Source organism: Vespula pensylvanica, chromosome 14 (genome assembly GCF_014466175.1).
Source record: "Vespula pensylvanica isolate Volc-1 chromosome 14, ASM1446617v1, whole genome shotgun sequence".
In the NCBI taxonomy this organism is placed as follows: Eukaryota; Metazoa; Arthropoda; class Insecta; order Hymenoptera; family Vespidae; genus Vespula; species Vespula pensylvanica.
In genome coordinates this window covers 4,437,603-4,457,751 of record NC_057698.1, presented here as the reverse complement: position 1 = coordinate 4,457,751, position 20,149 = coordinate 4,437,603, and the positions used below count along the sequence as shown (strand labels likewise).

The 20,149-nt window shown below is 32.7% G+C and overlaps 2 protein-coding genes across 6 annotated transcripts; both read right to left on the bottom strand.

Annotated features, from left to right (window-relative positions):
• Positions 1–3,112: 3,112 nt before the first annotated feature.
• LOC122634116 (E3 ubiquitin-protein ligase TRIM71) lies at positions 3,113–8,155 on the bottom strand. The gene is made up of 6 exons (XM_043822715.1): positions 8,052–8,155; positions 7,571–7,828; positions 6,632–6,946; positions 6,224–6,514; positions 5,095–5,667; positions 3,113–4,967 (listed from the first exon to the last, which is right to left on the bottom strand). Exons 1-6 carry the CDS (start codon positions 8,067–8,069, stop codon positions 4,386–4,388), a joined length of 2,037 nt encoding a protein of 678 aa, XP_043678650.1. The 5' UTR covers positions 8,070–8,155; the 3' UTR covers positions 3,113–4,385.
• Positions 8,156–16,172: 8,017 nt separating this feature from the next.
• Positions 16,173–20,096, bottom strand: LOC122634115 (DNA replication licensing factor MCM4). Of its 5 annotated transcripts, none has more exons than XM_043822708.1 (7): positions 19,448–19,744; positions 18,931–19,250; positions 17,351–18,847; positions 16,880–17,280; positions 16,588–16,798; positions 16,394–16,504; positions 16,173–16,191 (listed from the first exon to the last, which is right to left on the bottom strand). In XM_043822708.1, exons 1-6 carry the CDS (start codon positions 19,515–19,517, stop codon positions 16,409–16,411), a joined length of 2,595 nt encoding a protein of 864 aa, XP_043678643.1. In that variant the 5' UTR covers positions 19,518–19,744; the 3' UTR covers positions 16,173–16,191; positions 16,394–16,408. The 5 variants fall into 5 exon arrangements, with proteins under 5 accessions (XP_043678643.1, XP_043678646.1, XP_043678648.1 ...); XM_043822711.1 differs by lacking the exon at positions 16,173–16,191 and adding an exon at positions 19,960–20,096 and having other exon boundaries at positions 16,346–16,504; positions 19,448–19,545; XM_043822713.1 differs by lacking the exon at positions 16,173–16,191 and adding an exon at positions 20,036–20,054 and having other exon boundaries at positions 16,346–16,504; positions 19,448–19,545.
• Between the last annotated feature and the right edge of the window lie 53 nt (positions 20,097–20,149).

Sequence of the window (20,149 nt, the reverse complement as noted above, 5' to 3'; positions counted from 1 at the left end):
GATATATAACATATTTAATAAATAAGACGTATGGGATTTTCAAGAAAAATATATTTTCTGAGTGCGTAAAGTAAGTGCGCGCACGCACAAGGGATAAATATATTTTTAATAAAATTATTGAAAACTATATATCAGTCAAAACTTAATTTTACAAGTACTCTTTTGTTATATTCGCAACTCCAATTGTATACCTTGATTTGATTATTAAACACTCTTGCAGAGTGGATAAGCGAGATCAGAATCGAAAAACATTAATATAGACGTGTTTTTATTTCTCTATGTAATAACCAATCTAACTTGAGAATACATCTATAGAAACTGATATATACGATGTTTAAAAGCGATAGTACAAAGAGAAATAAAAAGCGCTTAATAAGAGCCCCGCGTTATCGGATTTATCTTATTTATTTTTTATAGTCTTCTAAGTGACTTTTGATCACATATCATTTATATTTATTACTGAATTTCGAAGAATTCGTACAATGAGATTTTTTATTTTATTATGAATAATCGTCAGGCTCAAGTAATAAAATCGTAAAAATGAAACTGTATCGGGTCGTGCATGGAAGTATTTTATTTCTGTCTCACTTTCGGAATAATCGTTCAAACAGAAATTTCATTTGAATGCATTCCTTGCACACTGAATCTCATTTTCATATAAAGTAACATTTTTTTTGACTTATAGAGAAAATGCAAGGAAATAATTGCTAGAATCACTAATGCATGCTTTATGATAATATTTGCAACATTTTTTAAGCCATGTATCGATAACGATACATGCACGGCATAATGAATCATCAGGATTGCACAATGCAGCTTTTTTAACTGCATAAATTTATTTTGCAATTGGGTGGTTAAATGTTTGCATTATCATGAAAAAGAATAAAAAGAAAAGCAACACATAAGCAAAAAGGAAAATTATAATGGTTATACAAAATAATTTATTAGATAAAAGAGAATTAATACACAAAGATAAATTTGATACAAAAATTAACTGTAAAAAATACGTGTTTAGCAAGAAAAATCATCATGGACTTAATAAAAAAGTGATCGCAACAAAATGAAACTAAAATGAAATCTTGAAAAATTAACATTTTTTTTTTTTTTTAATTCTTGCCTATTTTTAATGCGGAATAAACTTATTTGTTTGTTATATTGCACATTTTATAGAAAAAATACAAAATTTATATACATTTGTTAAACTCTATATAAGAGCAAGTTCATACGTCTCGGATTTTTTGACTGTATCGGCAACCGACGATACTACATCTATTGATAAAAAGTGAATCGGTCGCCAATGGTATACGTGCGATTCCATTGTTTTATCAGGAGATTCGGTATTATCGGTTGACGCCGAACCGGTCAAAAAATTGAAACATGTAAATTTACTGTAACGTGTACCGTCTTCGATATTTATAATTTATAAGTGACACTTCAAAATTACTTAACAATGAACGTATTAAACAAAAATTTTTAATCTCGTGTCACTAATTAAAAACTTTTTTCACTAGATTCCACAAATATCACTTAGTTCAAACTAAATTTTAAAGTTTTTTTTTTTTTTTTTTTTTTTTTTTTCCTTAAAACCTGCAAAGTAAAAAATTTTTTGTGCAAAAGATTGTTTCTTTATATAACAAAAGAAAAAGAAAATATCCTCACAAATAATATATCACAAATAACACATTGTCGATAAATTAAAAAAGAATATAAACGTTACATATAACGATGACAAATAAAGAAATATTAAAATTAATCAAAAGACGTACACAAAAAATTTTTTTTAATACTGGCGCGGTTTCAGCATAGCACCTTGTGAATATAATTATTTTTATTACAACAATAAAAAAAAAAAAAAAGACGGAACGTGCACTAACAGATTATGATTATTAAGACAGAATATGATTTTGCTCAAATGTAATATGATTTGTTGAATGTTATAATTATTAAAACGCAAAATGACTATAGAAACGTAAAATCGCATATGATGATTGTCACATATATCCGGAAAAAACAGTGCACGATGACTTTTTTACAGAAAATAAGAAAAAACTTGTCTATTCATAATGATACGGAGGAACTGTTAGTTAAGCGTCCATGATTTATAAAGTCTATTGTATATTTAAAATTGTAACGCAAATGGATTAAACATAAAACGATTACACAAACATAATATAATTATCCATATATAATGCTAATTAATAAAGAAAACAAAAACATCGAAATAATATATAAGCAAATGAGATAATGTGATCTTTTTTTCCACCCTCTTTTTCCGTTATTTTATTTATCCTTTTTTTTTTTATTTTATTTTACTTTTTATCTTTTTTTTTTTTTCATTTTATGTTATTTCTAATTTCACACAACGTATGTTATACAATGTATCAACAGAAGGATACCGGACTTTTCTTTCTCTTTTTTACTTTTTTTTATTATTTTTTTATTTTTTTCTTAAATCAGTCTTACTTCAGTCTTATGCTGGTATGAAGTATAATCGATGACTTGACCTTTAATGTTTACAAATTAAAGCAAATATGTTAGTGCTATTTCAGAGGCCTGTTGTCATATTTTGTTCTTTTTTCTTTCTTTCTATTTTCTCCTTTTTCAACAGAGATTATTAATTTTATACTTACGACAAACGCAGTTTCGTTTCTTTTTCTATTTGTCCGGTATGATGTTAATAATCGATAAAAAATTCCGACTCCAAGAGTATCGATCTTTGAAAGATCGTGCATGCATAAGTGAAATTAACACATAAATTGTCGATAAATCGCATAAAGTACAGCAAAATGTGCTTGATATGTAGGATTAATTTTTGTAAATCGTGTCATTGCTATAAATCTTACGAAACGAATGTAGCTAGAAATTGTGAACGATTCGAATCAAATCTTCCTGTTGATATTTTGTAAATATTTAGGATAAGAGTAATAAGTAGAAATACGATCTTTTGATCTCATTTCATCACAATCACCTATTTAAATGGTCTTTCATAGTTCACAATGCGCATCATTGTTCAAGCAAATAATTAAAAATATTTTTGCAAATATATAGGTTACGGGATATGGGGAATGAAAAGAAGTTTTTTAATTAGGAGATATCAATGAAATAAGATCGAGAAATCATATATCTATTTATTACTCTTATGCTAAATATTTAAAAAATATCAATAGGAAGATGTTATTTGAATCGTGAAATAATGTATAAAAATATTTAAATGAAAATTTTTCCTTGACAGTCGTCATTAAACATATATTGCACAACACATCATTTCAAATGCATTGTATGTTCTTAATTGTTCTTTAAATAAAGGACGTCTCATCGTTATACAACTACATTGAAGACAAACAATAATCATTATCTTATGTAAATTTTTTTTTATCCTTCTCTTGCACCTAAACATCTATCGATAACTTCTCCAACCTTCTCTTATGATAACCTATACGATGTAAAAGAATGACAAAATATTCAAAACAACAAGTTTTTCTTAAACCTTCTTATATGATAACATGAAGAAGGTAACATAGAAAAATAAGTAACATATCGTTTATATGTCGCGTTCTGGTTAAAATATGTGCTTTTCTGGGTATTTTTTTCTATCCTTTTTTTTTTCTTATTTTGCTATGAAAATAAGCAAATAAAATTCGATTCGATGCTTCGTATTTTTAAAAAATTAAATTTTTATGTAATCGTAAATGATTGGAATCGAATTACTTACCTTTATAACAAAATAAGAGAAAAAAAGATGGAACAAAAAGAAAACTCTCGAACGAAGGGCATATTTTAGCCGGAAAACGGCATATAAACGATATATTTCTTATTATTCTATGTTATCCTCTGTATATTATCATAAGAAGGTTTAAAAATAACTTATTGTTTCGAATATTTCGTCATCCCTTTACATAATTTGCGATATTTTTATATCTTTTTAATATATTTGACCGGAGTTCTAAGACCCGATTGTGCACGTTTTAAAACAACATATATATATATATACATATATATGTATATGTATGTATATATATATAAGAAGCATAATAAACCGGCTAATAGCATAGTTTTCGAACACTCTGAAACCAAAGATTAGTTTTCTTTTCTCTCTATTTTTTTTTGTACTCGTATCTTGGCACCGAAAGTGAGGAAGGAACATCCATGTATTCCCGTATCGTATTATATACAATTAGTACGAAAATATTGCTTCTAATGTCTCGCGAATGAACAAAAACGCGGTTCTTTTGTATCCTCTTTTGGATATTTATGATATATATATCTAATATATGTATATGTGTGTGTATATATATTTATATATAGAGAGAGAGAGAGAGAAAGAAAGAGAGTATACGTAATATCTACACTTCGTGTTTGATACTCGTGTTTCATCAAAATTCGTTTCAATATATCATGGCTCGGTTGTTACCGAAATCCACAACTACGATCCTACCATCTGGGCACAACGCAACACCAGATGGTCTGTCTACTTCACCTAATCCTGTACCGAACTTGCCGATCGTAAATTTATATGCTCCAGAAGAATTAAATACCTGTATTCTGTTATTTCTTGAATCAGAAATAATAATATTACCATCATCATCAATAGCCATGCCTTGTGGTCTGAGGAATGGTTTTTGACCTCTAGTATATTCACAATTAAGAATGCGAGAGTTCATAAAGTCAATATCGATGATAAGAATTCGATGATTGTTGAAATCCGTACAGACAACGTTGCCTTCCGGATTGAAAGCAATTCCACGAGGCGAGTCGAAATATTTCCACATGCTAGGATTTGTTTCATGTCCAAATTTACGAAGAAAAATACCTTCTGGACTGAACATTTGCAGACGATGGTTTCTTGAATCGGAAATAACTATTAGACAATCGGAATTTACTGCCACACCCCATGGGTAGTTAAATTGACCGCATAGACTTCCTCTCGCGCCAAATCTCGTTATATAGTGACCTTCCATCGTTACGATCTAGAATAGTGAAGTGAGCATGCGAGCGTGCATATGTGTTTGAGTTTTAGAGGTCTTCTCTATACGTAAATACAGTATAGTTAACACACTGTACTTTGATATTATTGTACGATAAAATTTATGGTACCTGGACACGATGATTATCTTTATCAGTAATAACGATACGTCGACGTGCATCGACTGCTACACCAGCAGGTCGATCAAATTGTCCAGGACCAGTACCATATGTACCAAATCTTCTGACTAAGGTACCGTCCAGTCGATAAATTTGTATACGGTTATTCGATCTATCGGCTAGGATTATGTTTCCTTCCTTGTCACATGTAACACCCCAAGGCCTGCAGAGACTATCTCTAGGATCGCCATTATTTGCAATTATCTGTGGTGGGCGGTTAGGAGTGTTTGATCCAAACCAAACTGTCACAGGATAATCATTCATCGGTATTGGTCTTCCTCGTGCTATAGGAACTATAGCGTTTGAAGGTGATCGAGGAAACGGTGATGGTGGTGGTAATAGTTGTGGAAGTGAATTTCCACAGCCTCTCAAAAATCGCCGATCACCTATGTGACCTGGATTGTTCACTACGATCGAGCCCAAGTTTAGAAGAGTCTGAATCGCGTTAGATGATGATCCAGTAAACGTTATCCAGGGTTCTTGTGCCGGCGGCAAATTGTGCCGAATCTGACGAATTCTATGTATCTGAAAGAACGATACAATGTACGATTAACAATATGCTACAGTATTATCTCTGTTGTAATATATGTGCCGTAAATCGTCGAATTGAACAAAGATATCAAATATTAAGATATTGCGTATGACCCCGTGCGAATCATTTCTGACTAACAACATTTTAAAGATTACTTCGACATGGAATTAGGGATTAACAATAAGCAACACGTGTCGCTGGATAAGCATCGTTCAACTCTAACAACTTGAAACGTCATGCAAAGAATTTCCGAGCGAGCGATGGAAGAGGCTAGCCGGAAAAGACAGTCTTCAGTTAGCAACGGACTTTTGATCGATATAGAGGAAAATCGCGAACATTACGTAGTTTTCATACTTGCCAAATATTAATAAATCTATCTGTAAAACTTCTCTATTCCCGAGTCGGAGTATCGCTCGATCGTTTTGTCGAATTTCACGTTTTTATGTAATGATTTTCTTGGGGCACAACATCTTTATATTATTTTATACGTTACAATATCCGTTGCTAATTATTATGTATATTTGTTATTTTCTAAATTATTTTTAATACCTCTGATGCTGCCTTATCCTTGCTGATTATCAATTCCCTTGGATTATTGCCCATTTTATAATTATCAACAGCTAAGCCAAGTTTCTTCATGGTTTTCGTCATTTGGACTATTCCAGTTCGGAGTCCATCATCTCTCGCTTTCAATGCCGAGAATTTTAATAATTTCGCTTCTTGTATTCTCTGTAACAACTCTCTTTCACGTGTCTCCAAAGCATTTGTTATTTTTTTTATGCATTGTACCACGTCAGCCGTTGCTTGTCTCGCTTTCCGTTCTAGCAACTCAGCAGTCATCTATAACAATGAAAATAAAAGTTTTAATCAAATTCGATCGAATCATTTTTCGTTGATTATTCAATGCTATGATTAAAACAATTCATAAGTATAATTTTTATTATAGATTGTACATACTTGACACGCGTTCAAATCTTGTCTCATAGTATTAAGTCCGCCTCGGGCTTCGTTCATTACTCGAGTAACTTCCGCTGTGGCACTTTCCATCGCTTCTGCCACATTTATCGTCGCGTGTCCATTGTGATAGACACCGCATTCTCCGCAATAGGATTTACTGCAAGTCTGGCAGTAAAATTTGTGAGCTCCATGAATTTCGCAATAGACTACTGGCCTTCTTTGAAGACGCATGGACATCAGCGCTAAAGTCGAAGTTTCTTGTTGTACATTTTGCATTGCGTTTCGTTCTGATATCGGATTAAAGTCCAAATGATCCTGTACAAAAAATCGTTACTCATTATTTCAGTATGAATATGCTAACAATAAGCGGTGCAGGCATATAATGTAAATTGTTAATTTTCTTTTAAAGAATCATTCATATCTATTCAACATACGAACACGTATATTCAAGTATCATTTTGTTGAATATTATTCATTAATAATTTTAGTTGCATCTACAGATTTCTACAAACTTCGTTGAGCGATGTCAATGATCGATCAGAGAATTCAAGATACCATCTAGTTATGAAATGCCTTAACTACCAATTTCAGAACCGCTCCTGGCGATAGGCTATGTTTTTTATACTTATGTCTGTCGGCATGCCATCTATCGGTGACAGTTTCCAATCGACTTTGCAAACGCATTCCCCTGATGATATATTACATGCCACACATACGAGCATAAAAGGCAAATTTTGTATGTAACAGTATGAATCATCGATTGATTCCTAAATAATTCTTTGCAAAAGAATTCATAAATTATCCCGTATAATCGTTATTTTTTGATAAGAAAAATTAAAAAAAAAAAAAAAAAAAAAAATTGTTCCAACGCACCATTTCCACCACAAAGTTGCTAAGCGAAAGACATAGTTCTAAGAAGTAAGAGGAGTTACCCCTTACCGATTGATGCCCTATTAAGCATGATTCGCAGGACCCATCTGGGCAGTCTCTACATCTATGCGTGAGGTCCCCTGATAGAGGAAAACTAACGTCGTTAGAGATAGGACTGGCATTATAATTATCACCATTTACGACCTGTAAAAGGCTACTAATCAACGAATCGACGTTTAAATCATCCGGTGATTGGCTGTTGTAGCCTTGAGAAGTTGAACTACTTTCTGATGATGTACATGCTGGACTTTCCGAACCGGACTGAAACTGACATAGTAAATTCCATATTAAATGGCCTGTATTATAAAAATGAAAAAGATAAATTATTTTCACAAATGTTAAAAAATCGTTTGTTTGGTTTGGCAATTTTAGAATAACAATGAGCTATAATTTGTTATCTTTTCTTTTTTTTATAGAATAAATCAGCTGAAAGATTATTTATCAGGATTAGAAAATTTTTCCCGATGTGTTTAAAGAGTTTCTTATATACCAGACATAACGCATTCATATCGACGTTGCGTTCCTGCAACTGTTGTATTTGTTGTGTGTGCTGCTGCTGCTGTTGCTGTTGTTGGTGATGCTGTTGCTGTAATAATAGTTGTTGTTGTTGCTGTAGTTGCTGTTGTTGTTGTTGCTGCTGTAGTTGCTGTTGTTGTTGTTGCTGCTGTAGTTGCTGTTGTTGTTGCTGCTGCTGTTGTTGCTGCTGCTGTTGTTGTTGCTGTAGTTGTAATTGTTGTTGTTGTTGTTGCTGTAGTTGTAACTGTTGTTGTTGTTGTTGTTGTTGTTGTTGTTGTTGCTGCTGCTGTTGTCTTTGCTGTTGCTGTTGTCGTTGTTGTTGTTGCTGCTGTTGCTGTTGATGTTGATGTTGATGTTGTCGTCGTCGTTGTTGTTGTTGATCCCGTTGATATCTTCCAAAAAAGTTCACGCCACGATTGTAATTCTGACCGCGTTTCATCTTGATAGATTGATAATTCTGAGATAATCTTTTCTTTCGTTACTTTTCTCAAATCTGAAACATCAAAGGGGTGGTATTGTAATTTTTTGTTTCTACTTTCCTTTCAATGCGTTCAAAGGAAAGAATGTATTATTATTTCCTCAGGACTGTATGAAAAATTTCATACAGTTAATTCATTATTTATCCAATAAGAAAAGAAATAAACAAAAAAATACTCGATTAAAATGTAAAATAAAGAAACATCAACATTTGCAAAGATATATCTTAGTATCGTATGGATACTGTTTGTTCCAGTTTTGAAATCGGGACACCTCTACACCAGCTGGTTCAAGGCCACTGAGTATCTATTCGTGCAACAAGGAAGCAGAATACCCTTCTGCTCTTGGGATCGAGAAATAGGATCCCACTTCCACTCATGGGACCCCACGGAAATCAATAACCACGGGAAATCGGCGTGGATACATATATATCTCTTTCGCGAACGAAAGACTTCATGGTCTCTTCCTCGTTCCTCAACCGCTCGAATCTATCCTGAGACTTGTGTATATTCGGAAAAGACGTTTCATCTTTTACACGAATAAAATAATAATTACATCAATCCTTAATGATTCAATCTGTTTGAAAATTTTATTCCCGATTTCCTTACAATAATAATAACAACCTATATAAACTAATATGATTTCGAACGAAACGAAATTTTCCCTCTCTCCCTTATTGAACGAAAATAAAAGAAGCCGATATGAACGAAACAAATAAAAAGAAATTTTTTCGGATCTTGATCTTATAGATCTTATCCATTAAAGCAATCGCTATAAAACATCGTTTCTCAAATCGGTCGACTTGAAGAACAAGCAAATATTTCCCTTCTAATTACGCCGAATCGGTGAATTGTTATATGTATCGCTTATTATCAATCAATTTAAAATCAAACAACGATTATAAAGTATTAATATTACTTTACCGTGATTCGTTAAAAACCATAATAAATTTCACTTTTCATGATTCATTCAAGTAATCTCACTTTCTCTCTCTCTCTCTCTCTCTCTCTCTCTCTCTTTCAATTTAATAATTCCGATAAGAGCGACCGAAAAAAGAAGTAAAAAGTAAGAAAAAAAATAACAATACAATTTTCCACGAAAAATTTCAAAAAGAGAGACAGCAGAATAGAGAAGAGAAGTATAGGTTGGAAGAAAAAAGAAGAAAAAAGAATTATTCATTTTCCGGATACTTCGTGGCACTTCGAGGGTGGTATCCTTGAAATCGCCATGGCGACCAAGGTCAGACCTGCTTTTCCTCTCGAGGGTCAGAAAGGAGGAGAAAGTAAAAGGTCCGTTACCTACGCAGAGGGTCGGTGGTGGCAGTGGGTGGTTTTGAAGGCACGCGAGCGCGCATGAACCACTTGGTTCCTCGCATTTACGTGCAAAGAAAGAGAGAGAGAGAGAGAGAGAGAGAGAGAAAGAGAGAGAGAGGAAGAAAGAGAGAAAAAAGGAGAGAGGGAGAGAACGCCCACGCGCGCGAACCTTGTGGCGCACGTGCGCCTATGTACCACTACCACCATTGAAAGCAACCATCGTCGACCCATTCGTACAAAGGTACATTTTCTATGTGAATTCACGAAAAGAAAACCCAAAGGAAAAAAGAGGAAAGGGGAAAGGGGAGAGGGAGAGGGAGAGGGAGAGAGAGAGAGAGAAATTGAGAAAGAGGGAGAGGTAGAGAGATCGTGTGTGTGTGTGTGTGTGTGTGTGTGTGTGTGTGTGAGAGAGAGATAAAAAGACAAAAACCAACAAAATTTTGCGATACCAAATAATCAAAACTTCTTTTCGTAGAAAATTTCTTATATCGTAGAATACAGAAAAAGATTCTTATACTTGTACATTTTAAAAATTTATGCATTAATCTTTTAACTTTGTATCACCTATATATGAATTCCTTTTAATCTTTTCGGCAGATTCGTTTGATAGATTTTGGAATGTTTCCAACTCTAAAGAACATTTCAAGAAAAAGTTTGAATTTTGTTTGAAGAAATAATTGGTTCATATGAAAATCTATTCGTTGTTCGATAAGATCGAATATCAAAATATTAAGATAGTGTCCTTTAAAGGTATAAAGAAAAAAATTCGAATTTCAACAAGAAAGGATCGTTTCAATTTCGAATAATTGAAGCAACCCATTTTAACATCTTATCTGTACGTAAAACATATCTACGTATTTGACTCGATTTTTGTTTCTTTTTTAAGCGAACATAACGTCACAGAAACAACGAAGTTGCTAATTTTCGTGAATTATTTGATGTAATATTGCACGGTGTCGGATGGTTTTTAAATTTCTTACTGTTATTCGAATTTCAATATCATTCGACGAATATACTTTAGAACACAAAAAAACATGTTTGCAACAAAAGCTAAATAATATTTTCTCTTTCCCTCTCTCTCTTTATTAAATTTCTATCAAATCAATCGTCACACGTTCAACAAGAACTTTTGTAAAATCATTATATATCGTTTTATAGTTTCGAAATAAGCTTGTAAAACAATGAACATTTTTAAATGATTTTACATCGATGAAAGAATGTGATATTTCTATTTCTTTTCTTTTTTTTTTGGATATAAATACCTTATAGATTTATGAAGACTTCATAATACGCTAACCGTTTCGTCCTGATGTTAAGCACCGTCTAACTTCAACAGCATAAACATTCAATGTTGACGACACCGATGATCTTGTATATATGTTATCGTACTTATAAACAGATATTTACATATATACATATATAGTGCGAACGCGTTCTTCTAAACACAATCTTAGATAGCAATGGTAGAGAAAAAAAAGAGGCCTAGCGTTTTTGGCGGTAACAGAAATACTGATCTTTTTCTCAATTTTACTACTTGCTTCCTTTCCTTACCACGTGTACTTTACAGAATACAAGATCTCGCACCTCTCGAGCTTCCCGTCCGCACTAAAGTCGAATTCGTCTACTACAGTAGTTTTAACCGAGCTTGAAGACCCGCGTCTCCCACTACTCGACTCTCGTTTAACCAATCGGAACAGCGCAAGCGCACCCCCTTCTTTCTCGCCCTCTTTCCTTCTCTCTCCCTCTTTCCTTCTCTATGTATGCATGTACCTAATCCACACCCCCGTTGTGCTATGTTCGCCACTGCCAGGCCACCGGATTCTTCGAAATCTCTTTGACCCTTTCTTTCTATACTTCTTTTCCTTTCCTTTGTCTTTTTCTTTTTCTATTTATCTTTGTATCGACAATGTCGAATGGGTCTAACAATTTGCATTATGTACATAACTTTCCTCAATCGATTTTCCCCGAGATTTCTCATCTAATATATATGGCTATATTCGATTGACTCTTCTTCTGCAATTCGGACTGACGATATATTTTTCACATGCGAGCCGTTTTATTTTTATTCCATGGACGCATTGCTTCCTCGCTAACCCTTACGTATTATACCTTGAGAAGGATTCCACGAACTGATATCTTTTTACGCTTTCATCCCATGAACCTTTCGTCGTATTCCAATAAAATCACACTTACCATTTTTTCTCCGCCTTAATAAATACAATCAAATCGATTTCCTTAGATAGATAGGTATATAAACATATAACAGAGATCAGAATATCAGAGAATCTCTTTTTTACGAAATTTTGCGAAATTTTAGGAAAAGCGTTAATACCTGTTCTTCTCTCTGCCAAATTTTCGTTTATTGAGTAAAAATATACTTTTTTTGTAGTCGTTCCCCAATACTTATTAATCCTCGTCCTTGATCCTTCGCGTTGTTTTAAGATCTATAAAATTTCATAAAAACATTGAAACATCATTCTACGTCGAAGCTCGAGAGTAGGAGTTCAATTTACAATTCTCTTGATTACGTGGGAGATACAAGTCATCTCTCTAACCCCTTTCACATCGCCATTCGCCATACGACTTTACGATAGAGCGCTTGCGTCAGGATATCATGAATGGAAGCGTCGCTCAATGCAGCCTCGGACGTTATACTTTTATTTGCCTCTCATGGAATGCTGCGGTTTTTCCTTAAAACGATCGAACTTCGTCCAAAGTCGATTTGATAAATCACATTTCTTCATTTCTAAATGTTTATTCATCCGAATATATACAGTAAATAAATCTTATTAAATATTGACTTTTGTATTTTATGCACACACATACATGTATGTTATATATTATTGTGTGTGTATATATATATATATATATTATGTAAAGATTTTTAAGGCTTGTTTTTATCATCAATTTTGAATATTATAGTATTACTATAATATTCGTATCTATATTACAATTTTTTTTTTCTACGATTTTTAATCAATTTAATCAACGAATCCAGGTTAGAAAAAACGATTCTAATAGTAAGACGTATAATTTTATGAATGGACTTGTACGTGTGTCATGGTCACGTGTGGGGTGGTACTATGTGCCGCTTTAACGATCGAGCCGCATGAAACACATTCTTTCCCTGCTTTCTATCTATCGCGTTAGCCCTTCTCCATATTCCTCTCCATCCCTTATTACTCGCTACCAACCACCAGGCGCGCGCGTGGGTAAGCACGCGCGCACACGCGACATCGCATACAGGTGGTGAGCTTCCATACACTAGCAAAATAACCCTGTGTGTATATGTATGTGTGTGTATTCTCATCTCCATGCACAGAATCGTAGAGCTCTCACGAGGCTGCATCAATAAACGTAATCAGACATACACTCATTTCTCTCCCTTGCTGTTTCTCTTTCTTTTTTACCCTCATGTTCTCTCGGTAGAGAGATAAAATTGTTTTCCAAAAGAGAATGTTCGTTTTTCTATTAAATCCTGCGATTCTTTTCTGACAAATATTTCTATACAATTACTCCTAAGTTTTAACATCTTCGGAAAAAAAAATTCTTCTAAAGAGAAACGAGGAAATTTTTTACTTCCAATACATCTTGTTGCAAAAAATAACTGAAGAAAGTATCTGTTAAAGATAAGATAACGTTTTAGTAACTTTGCTTAAGCAAGATAACATAGTACTGTTTTATCTAACACGATATATTTTCTCTTTGTTTATATCGGTTATAAACGACAAACAAAAATATTGTGTCTGTGTGTGTGTGTGTGTATATATAAATAGAAGTTGAAAAAGAAATATTATCAAATAAGAAAATTTTGTTTTTATACCTTCACGATAGAACAATCATTTACATATGGTACGATAATTACGCTTTTTACGTACCATTTATTACGTATCATTAATTACGAATAAAGGGTAATGTCATGACTGATGACAATCAGTTGTTATTAAATCATTATAAAAGGTTCATCTACTTAATATCATCAAAACACTAATTAGAGTATACTGATATTTATATACTATATCAGTAATATCGTGTAAAGTAAAAAGAGAAATGTGTGTGTGTGTGTGTTAGGTACGAGCGTTGTACGTCGCCGCGTATCTCAATGATAGGGTAAGGGAGGGGCAAAAGGGAATGGGAACGTCGATGAACGAATATCCTTACCCCCTCTTTCTCTCCCTGATACGTGGGTGCTCCCAAGGTCACCGCAAGTGCAAAACTACGTAGTACGACGCCTCCGTCGCGACGCCCGCGCATGAAACGTGGGCGCTGCGTGTATATATATAGATCTCTCTACAGGTCGTTTCGTTTGAACGACACCACTTCTACGTTCGAGCCATAAAAAGAGTCAAGAATGTATGTAAATTTAATTGTTTGTTTTTTGCAAAAAAGTTATTTTTTATTTTTTTTTTCAAAATATGATTTCGCTAAATTCTTACTTCGGGTGATTTACGAAAAATAATTTTTTTAAGAAAATTCTAAATAGAAAAGTTCTTGAAGAGAACAGTCTTAAAGAAAATCTATAAGTACATGAGTGAAAGAATATGTATATGTATATGTGAAAGAATTAAGAATATGTATATGTGAGAAAATGATAGATTTGGTATACATACATAAATACATCGTAACGTTGAAACACTTCCAAAGAAAAAGACAAGAGTAAATTGAAACGAGCAGTAGATCGGTCGGATAATAAAACGATAAGATGATCCCACTTTTCCAGCAGATTCCATATCTCACAAGACCGGGGTTGGAATTCCTTAACACATTTGACTCATTGTCAGTCTGCGTTGCAAAAGATCTACAAAAGAAAAATTTCTGAAACGGTATCAATAAGAAAATATTTCAATCGTCAACTAGATAAAAAATTTTCGTTAACTATTAAACTATTTAAATTTACCAATATAGAATTCACCTTTTCGTAGATACTTAAATATTAAAATTTTCTCTTTCTATTTTATATATGGAAACAGGAATTACGTTTCATTAGTTTTCTAACTGATACACGAAACGGATTTGCAAAATCTGGAAAAATCCCTGTTGCTAGGCCGTTCCACCGTATTATCGATGTACCTCATTGATCCTATTGACACAGCACGAGTGCTGAAAAAGGGAAAGGGATTTTCAGTAAACGTTGTAAATTCTACAACGTCTTTTTTCTTTCTTTCTTTCTTTCTTTCTCAATTTTGCACACGTTGAATTTTGTAAGAAACACGAATACAAGACTTTTACATGAAACTACGAAATATTTGATAATATTTTTATCTATCGAGAATATTTTTTCTGTTAATCTGCAAACGGTAATAATAATGATAATATGTACAGTAAGTAAAATTTCGACACGTTTGAAGTTTCTAATTCGTTAATATTTCTAAAAGCATTTTTCATATTTCTCATATTTCTAAGAGCATTTTTAAAAAGATAGGAAAGATTTGTCACGTACATTTTACTGCTGTACGGTCTTCAAATATACGAACAATGATCTTTTGCCGGAAATTGCCTGCACTGCGGGGTGCTTTACCTATGTTTTCCTCTGTTCCTAGATTTTCTGAACATTGTTGTACACCTGGCATACCCTCGGTGTACAAAGTTTTTTTCTACTTCGTTGAATATATGCATAGATGTTATTTCGAAACCATATCTTTCCTAACGTATTGACTTATCAACCAATGACTTGTTAATAATGCATGCACTTAAATGAATATATCATATTCGTAACGGTCTTCATTTATAAAATAACAAAAACGTAGTTTCTACATTTCATTGAAAGCTATTTTAAACGGCAGAGAAATTTAAAAGGACAAAGACGTGTATTTGACGAGGGAAAATTCCACGGAGAAATTTAAGGGATGTCCTTGAAACGGACAATGGCTAGTTTCAAGAAAAATTTGACCTGACAAGTTGATTTACAATCTTTCTTAAACCTTTTGGGAGGATTAAAATTTCTCTAACTGACAAATATTTCCTTTAAACTTTCACAAATTCGTGAAGGTAGCATTTGCGTGATGAGTAAAAAACTATAAGTGTTTTCGTTTAAATAATTTTGTAAAATCTAACAGTACTTGAAGTAAATTTGTAAAATTTAATAGTAATTGAAGTTCCTACAAATTTTTGCAAACTTTCGAATTACAATTAAAAAATAAATCGATTAGATTTATTATAACCATTAAGTTTAATAAACGTTCTTTGATATTGTATTAATAAGTATTGATATTCGTTTAGTTTCACGGAAAGAACTACCTAGAACGATGATTTTGCCATAATGTTCTCAGGTATTATACAAACGTGAATCCGTACGGTATCCAAAAGCTTTTCAAAATTGCATACCTGAATTGAAAACGTAAGGCCTTAATTTAAATTGTTTTGCCTCTTTCTGTTCTTACTTGCAATGTTTATTTTGGATTTATAATCTAAAATCTAAAGTCTAAGGTCTAAAATAAACGGAAAGAAGTTTAACTATATATTACAAAAAAAGGCGAAAAAAATTTAAAAAAAAGTTTATTAGAAAAATATCATGTCATAGGCGAACCTTAAAAAAATGTTTTTAACATATACGAATTGCATTTTTGCCAACAACAATTAAAACCCCGTCATCTTGTAAATCTTTCAAAGCGTCTTCAAACATTTCACGTGTCACCAACTAAAAATTGATAAATAAAACATATATTGAAAATATAATATGCGTGTAAATATGATAAAAAGTTATTTATAAAATATACTTACCACGTCTGATGCCCCTCTCAGTTCAGCAAAAATTTTCTGATAATTAAGCATAGATGTTTTACTTTTCGATTGAATTAATTTTTTCAGAGTTTCGATTAATTCGAATTTTCGTTTTCTAGCTGCTGAAGAAATTCCAGTAGTTAAGATACCGATATCAATTTTACCGCTTAAAGGATCAATAGCTGATTGTTTTAAAGCTTCCCGATGTAACCTATTTTAAATATAAAAGTTTATTTAATAATCATTCGTATAAAATTGCCAACATAGTAAATTTATTAATCTTTAATCTAACCTCCAGGCTTCTTCTACATCTCCTATTTCTACAACATTACTAAATCGCATTTTCGCATGAGCTTCAGATAATCGTATTAAAGATTCTAATTGTCTTGGATATGCAGTAATTTGTCCACGACCACTACCTACTCTCCTCATATCGACATAAGCTTGAATCAATCTCTGTTGGCTCTCTTCGTTGAGAGTCGGATGAATGTGTTCCTTAGCAAATGCTATATAATCACGAAGTATACTCATATCTATGATTTCGTCTTCATCCTCTAATTCTGTTTTATAATAAAGAGATACCAAATGGCGTGCTAATTTTCTATCAAACACTTCACTTTGAGGATCTAACATAAGAAAGATCAAATCGAAACGAGACATTAACGTATGAGGTAACATCACGTTCTCGATGACCTGAAAGTAAAAAATCGATTAATTATTGTTCTATATAATAAATATTGTAGAAATATATAAATATACTCACCGTTTTATGTTTATTCCATTGTGATCCACATGGATTTGCAGCAGCTAAAATACTTGTTCTTGCGTTTAATTGACAAATAATGCCTGCTTTAGCAATACTCAAGGTCTGCTGTTCCATAACTTCGTGCAAAATAGAACGCGTACTATCGTTCATTTTATCAAATTCGTCTATGCAACATATACCGTTGTCTGCTAATACCAAAGCACCAGTTTGTAATACTAACTGTCTAGTTTCTGGATCTTTAGTTACATAAGCTGTTAAACCAACAGCACTAGAACCTTTTCCATTACTGTATTGTGAACGTGGCACCAAATTGAAAACAAATTGTAATAACTGTGATTTGCTGGTACCAGGATCGCCACAAAGTAATATATTTATTTCCGAACGAAAATGTTTCTTTCTGACGATACCTTCACCTTTTTTTGTACCGCCAAAAAGTTGAAGCAATATACCCTTTTTCACATCTTCATTTTCATAAATACTTGGTGCTATATGTCTGGCTAATCTCTCATAAACATCTTCCTTTTGTGATAATAATTCTAAAAGTTCTACTCTCTCAGGTGGAAATGCATGATCTTTACCTTCTTGCTGATCGTACAATCTTTTTGAATCATGTTTCCTAAAATGAACAACATCAATGTGTGTCTTATAAATAGCACGCACATTGGATTGTCTTGGGTTAACGCGTAATGGTTGAGCACGATATATTCCTGTAACATATACTCTATCGCCAGGAGAAACAGCATCAACTAAATCATTATGTGCAAAAATGATGACAGTATGGGGAGTGTGTCCAGCAGGCATATCATCGGGTGATTCTTGTAATTTAATCATTTGTTTATCAGAAAAGTGGCTTCGATTGTGAATCAATGTAAAACAATAATTATTGTTACATTTTGTACAAGCTGTAGGCTCAACTATACGGCCTCGGTCCATTTCTATCAAAGTTGAGAATCCACATATAATACATTCAAAGAATGCTTCTCTCATCTCTGGCATGATATTAGATGTTCTAATTACCATACCAGAAACAGTAATTAACTGATCTATATCTTCTGGATTAAGCAAGCGCATACTTTTAGTTCTACTAACATTAAATGGCCGTACTTGTATTTGGTGTTCTAACACTGCTGCTGGATATCTCTCGAAAAACATTTCATTCGCTGCCATATCCATAGTAGGTATGACTTCTTGTGGATAGCATATTAATTGCCGATATAATTGCTCATCAAAAATCTCTAAATGCGCGCAATTTATATTCAGATATGGTTCTTCTAACGTATGAATTTCTTCGAGCTTTTGTAAATATAATGGTTCTGTTAAAATCATGTTTTCTGGTAACTCATCATTTTCAGCTTCTGGATCGATGAAGCGAAGCACGAATCGTTTGAACTGTTCTTTACAACGATTTACTACTACATTCGTACCCCATATTACTAATTGCGGACCTGCATTTTCACTTTCTGAAGTACCTGGAATAATTGGTTCCTCAGATATCTAAATAAGAAACAAAAATATTTTATTATTGTTTTTACTGTTATTGTTTATATAATAATTGCAAGTAAATGTTTATAATTTACCGGTTCAGACAAATTAACTTGACGCATATGTTTATCCGTTCTGATATCTGTTCTTTGCCTAATAGGTGTTCCTCTTACACCGCTTCGTGGAGTACGAATAGATCCTAAGGAACTAGGTGTACCATAATTCAATGGAGATGATAAATCTATTTCACTCATTCCTGGAGCAAGTGGACTTGTTTGTTGTGGTGCATTTGGAGAAGATACAGGTATTTGAGAACCACCTTCTGATGACCCAGCGATCGTCTCTTGAATACGACGACTTCCCCATCGTAACGGAGTTTCTACTGTATTGTTGCTAGGTCTTTTTTGTGGAGTTCCTATATAATAGAATTTCCATTATGTATTTTTTTCAAAAGAAAATCTGTGCAGTGAAATAATAATGCATAGAAAATCTAATAAAATTCATTCATTTGTTATTAAGTTAGTATTTAAGAATTTAAGAAACAATAAAGACGTAATTAAAAAAGTACATTTTGTAAAATAATATAAATTTTGATTGTATTCGTTACAGAACCTTTATTAGAACCGCTATCATTGCTTGCTGATCGGTTGGAACGAGGTGGGCCTAAAGGGCTTGACATCATGTAATTACTATCTTCGAATTATAAGTAGCTGTTAAACAAAGAAGAAATCTTTATGTATAATATTAACATATAAATACTCGGAGTAGGTTATAAATACTACTTTCAATCTCCGTACATAACTTAATCTTTTCCCGGTAAAAATTGCGTCCGTTAGAACCAGAAAACAGTATTGAAAAATAACCTATTTTATAAAACAAGCATATTGATTGGTCGAACAAAATTGATAAAATAAAATTATTTTAAAGTTTTACCGCGTTATATCATAGAGATCTATCGGATATTTTGATTAGCTCTCTTAGCATTCGTAATTAATCAAAATGATATTAATTAAAAATTCGTAAAATACTAAAGATGACTCTAATAAACTCAATTTTACGTAAATATTATTCTTATAATTTATATATCGAAATATATTAGTTCTCAAGATAGAAAATGTACATACGGAGCGCATGCGTTAATAATATTACACATATAAATATATTAATCTCCTAATTCGTTGTTTCAATCTTATAACTCACAGACACATGCACGAAGAAATAAATATGTTTTGTTTATGAATTTAAGGAAAATCTTTCCTTCTTACTCAATCAGTAATCAATATAATGAAAGAAAAAAGAAAGAGAAAATGGATT

What these genes read in the sequence shown, in the direction of transcription:
- LOC122634116 (XM_043822715.1), bottom strand. An exon ending in AAGATTTGAACGCGTGTCAA is followed by an intron (nt 6,515 to 6,631) that starts GTATGTACAATC and finishes TCATTGTTATAG; the next exon opens with ATGACTGCTGAGTTGCTAGA. An exon ending in AGGATAAGGCAGCATCAGAG is followed by an intron (nt 5,668 to 6,223) that starts GTATTAAAAATA and finishes TCGTTCTTTCAG; the next exon opens with ATACATAGAATTCGTCAGAT.
- LOC122634115 (XM_043822711.1), bottom strand. Translation starts at nt 19,517, where the DNA reads ATGATGTCAAGCCCTTTAGGCCCACCTCGTTCCAACCGATCAGCAAGC. An exon ending in TGATAGCGGTTCTAATAAAG is followed by an intron (nt 19,251 to 19,447) that starts GTTCTGTAACGA and finishes TCTATTATATAG; the next exon opens with GAACTCCACAAAAAAGACCT. An exon ending in GATGTAGAAGAAGCCTGGAG is followed by an intron (nt 16,799 to 16,879) that starts GTTAGATTAAAG and finishes TATTTAAAATAG; the next exon opens with GTTACATCGGGAAGCTTTAA.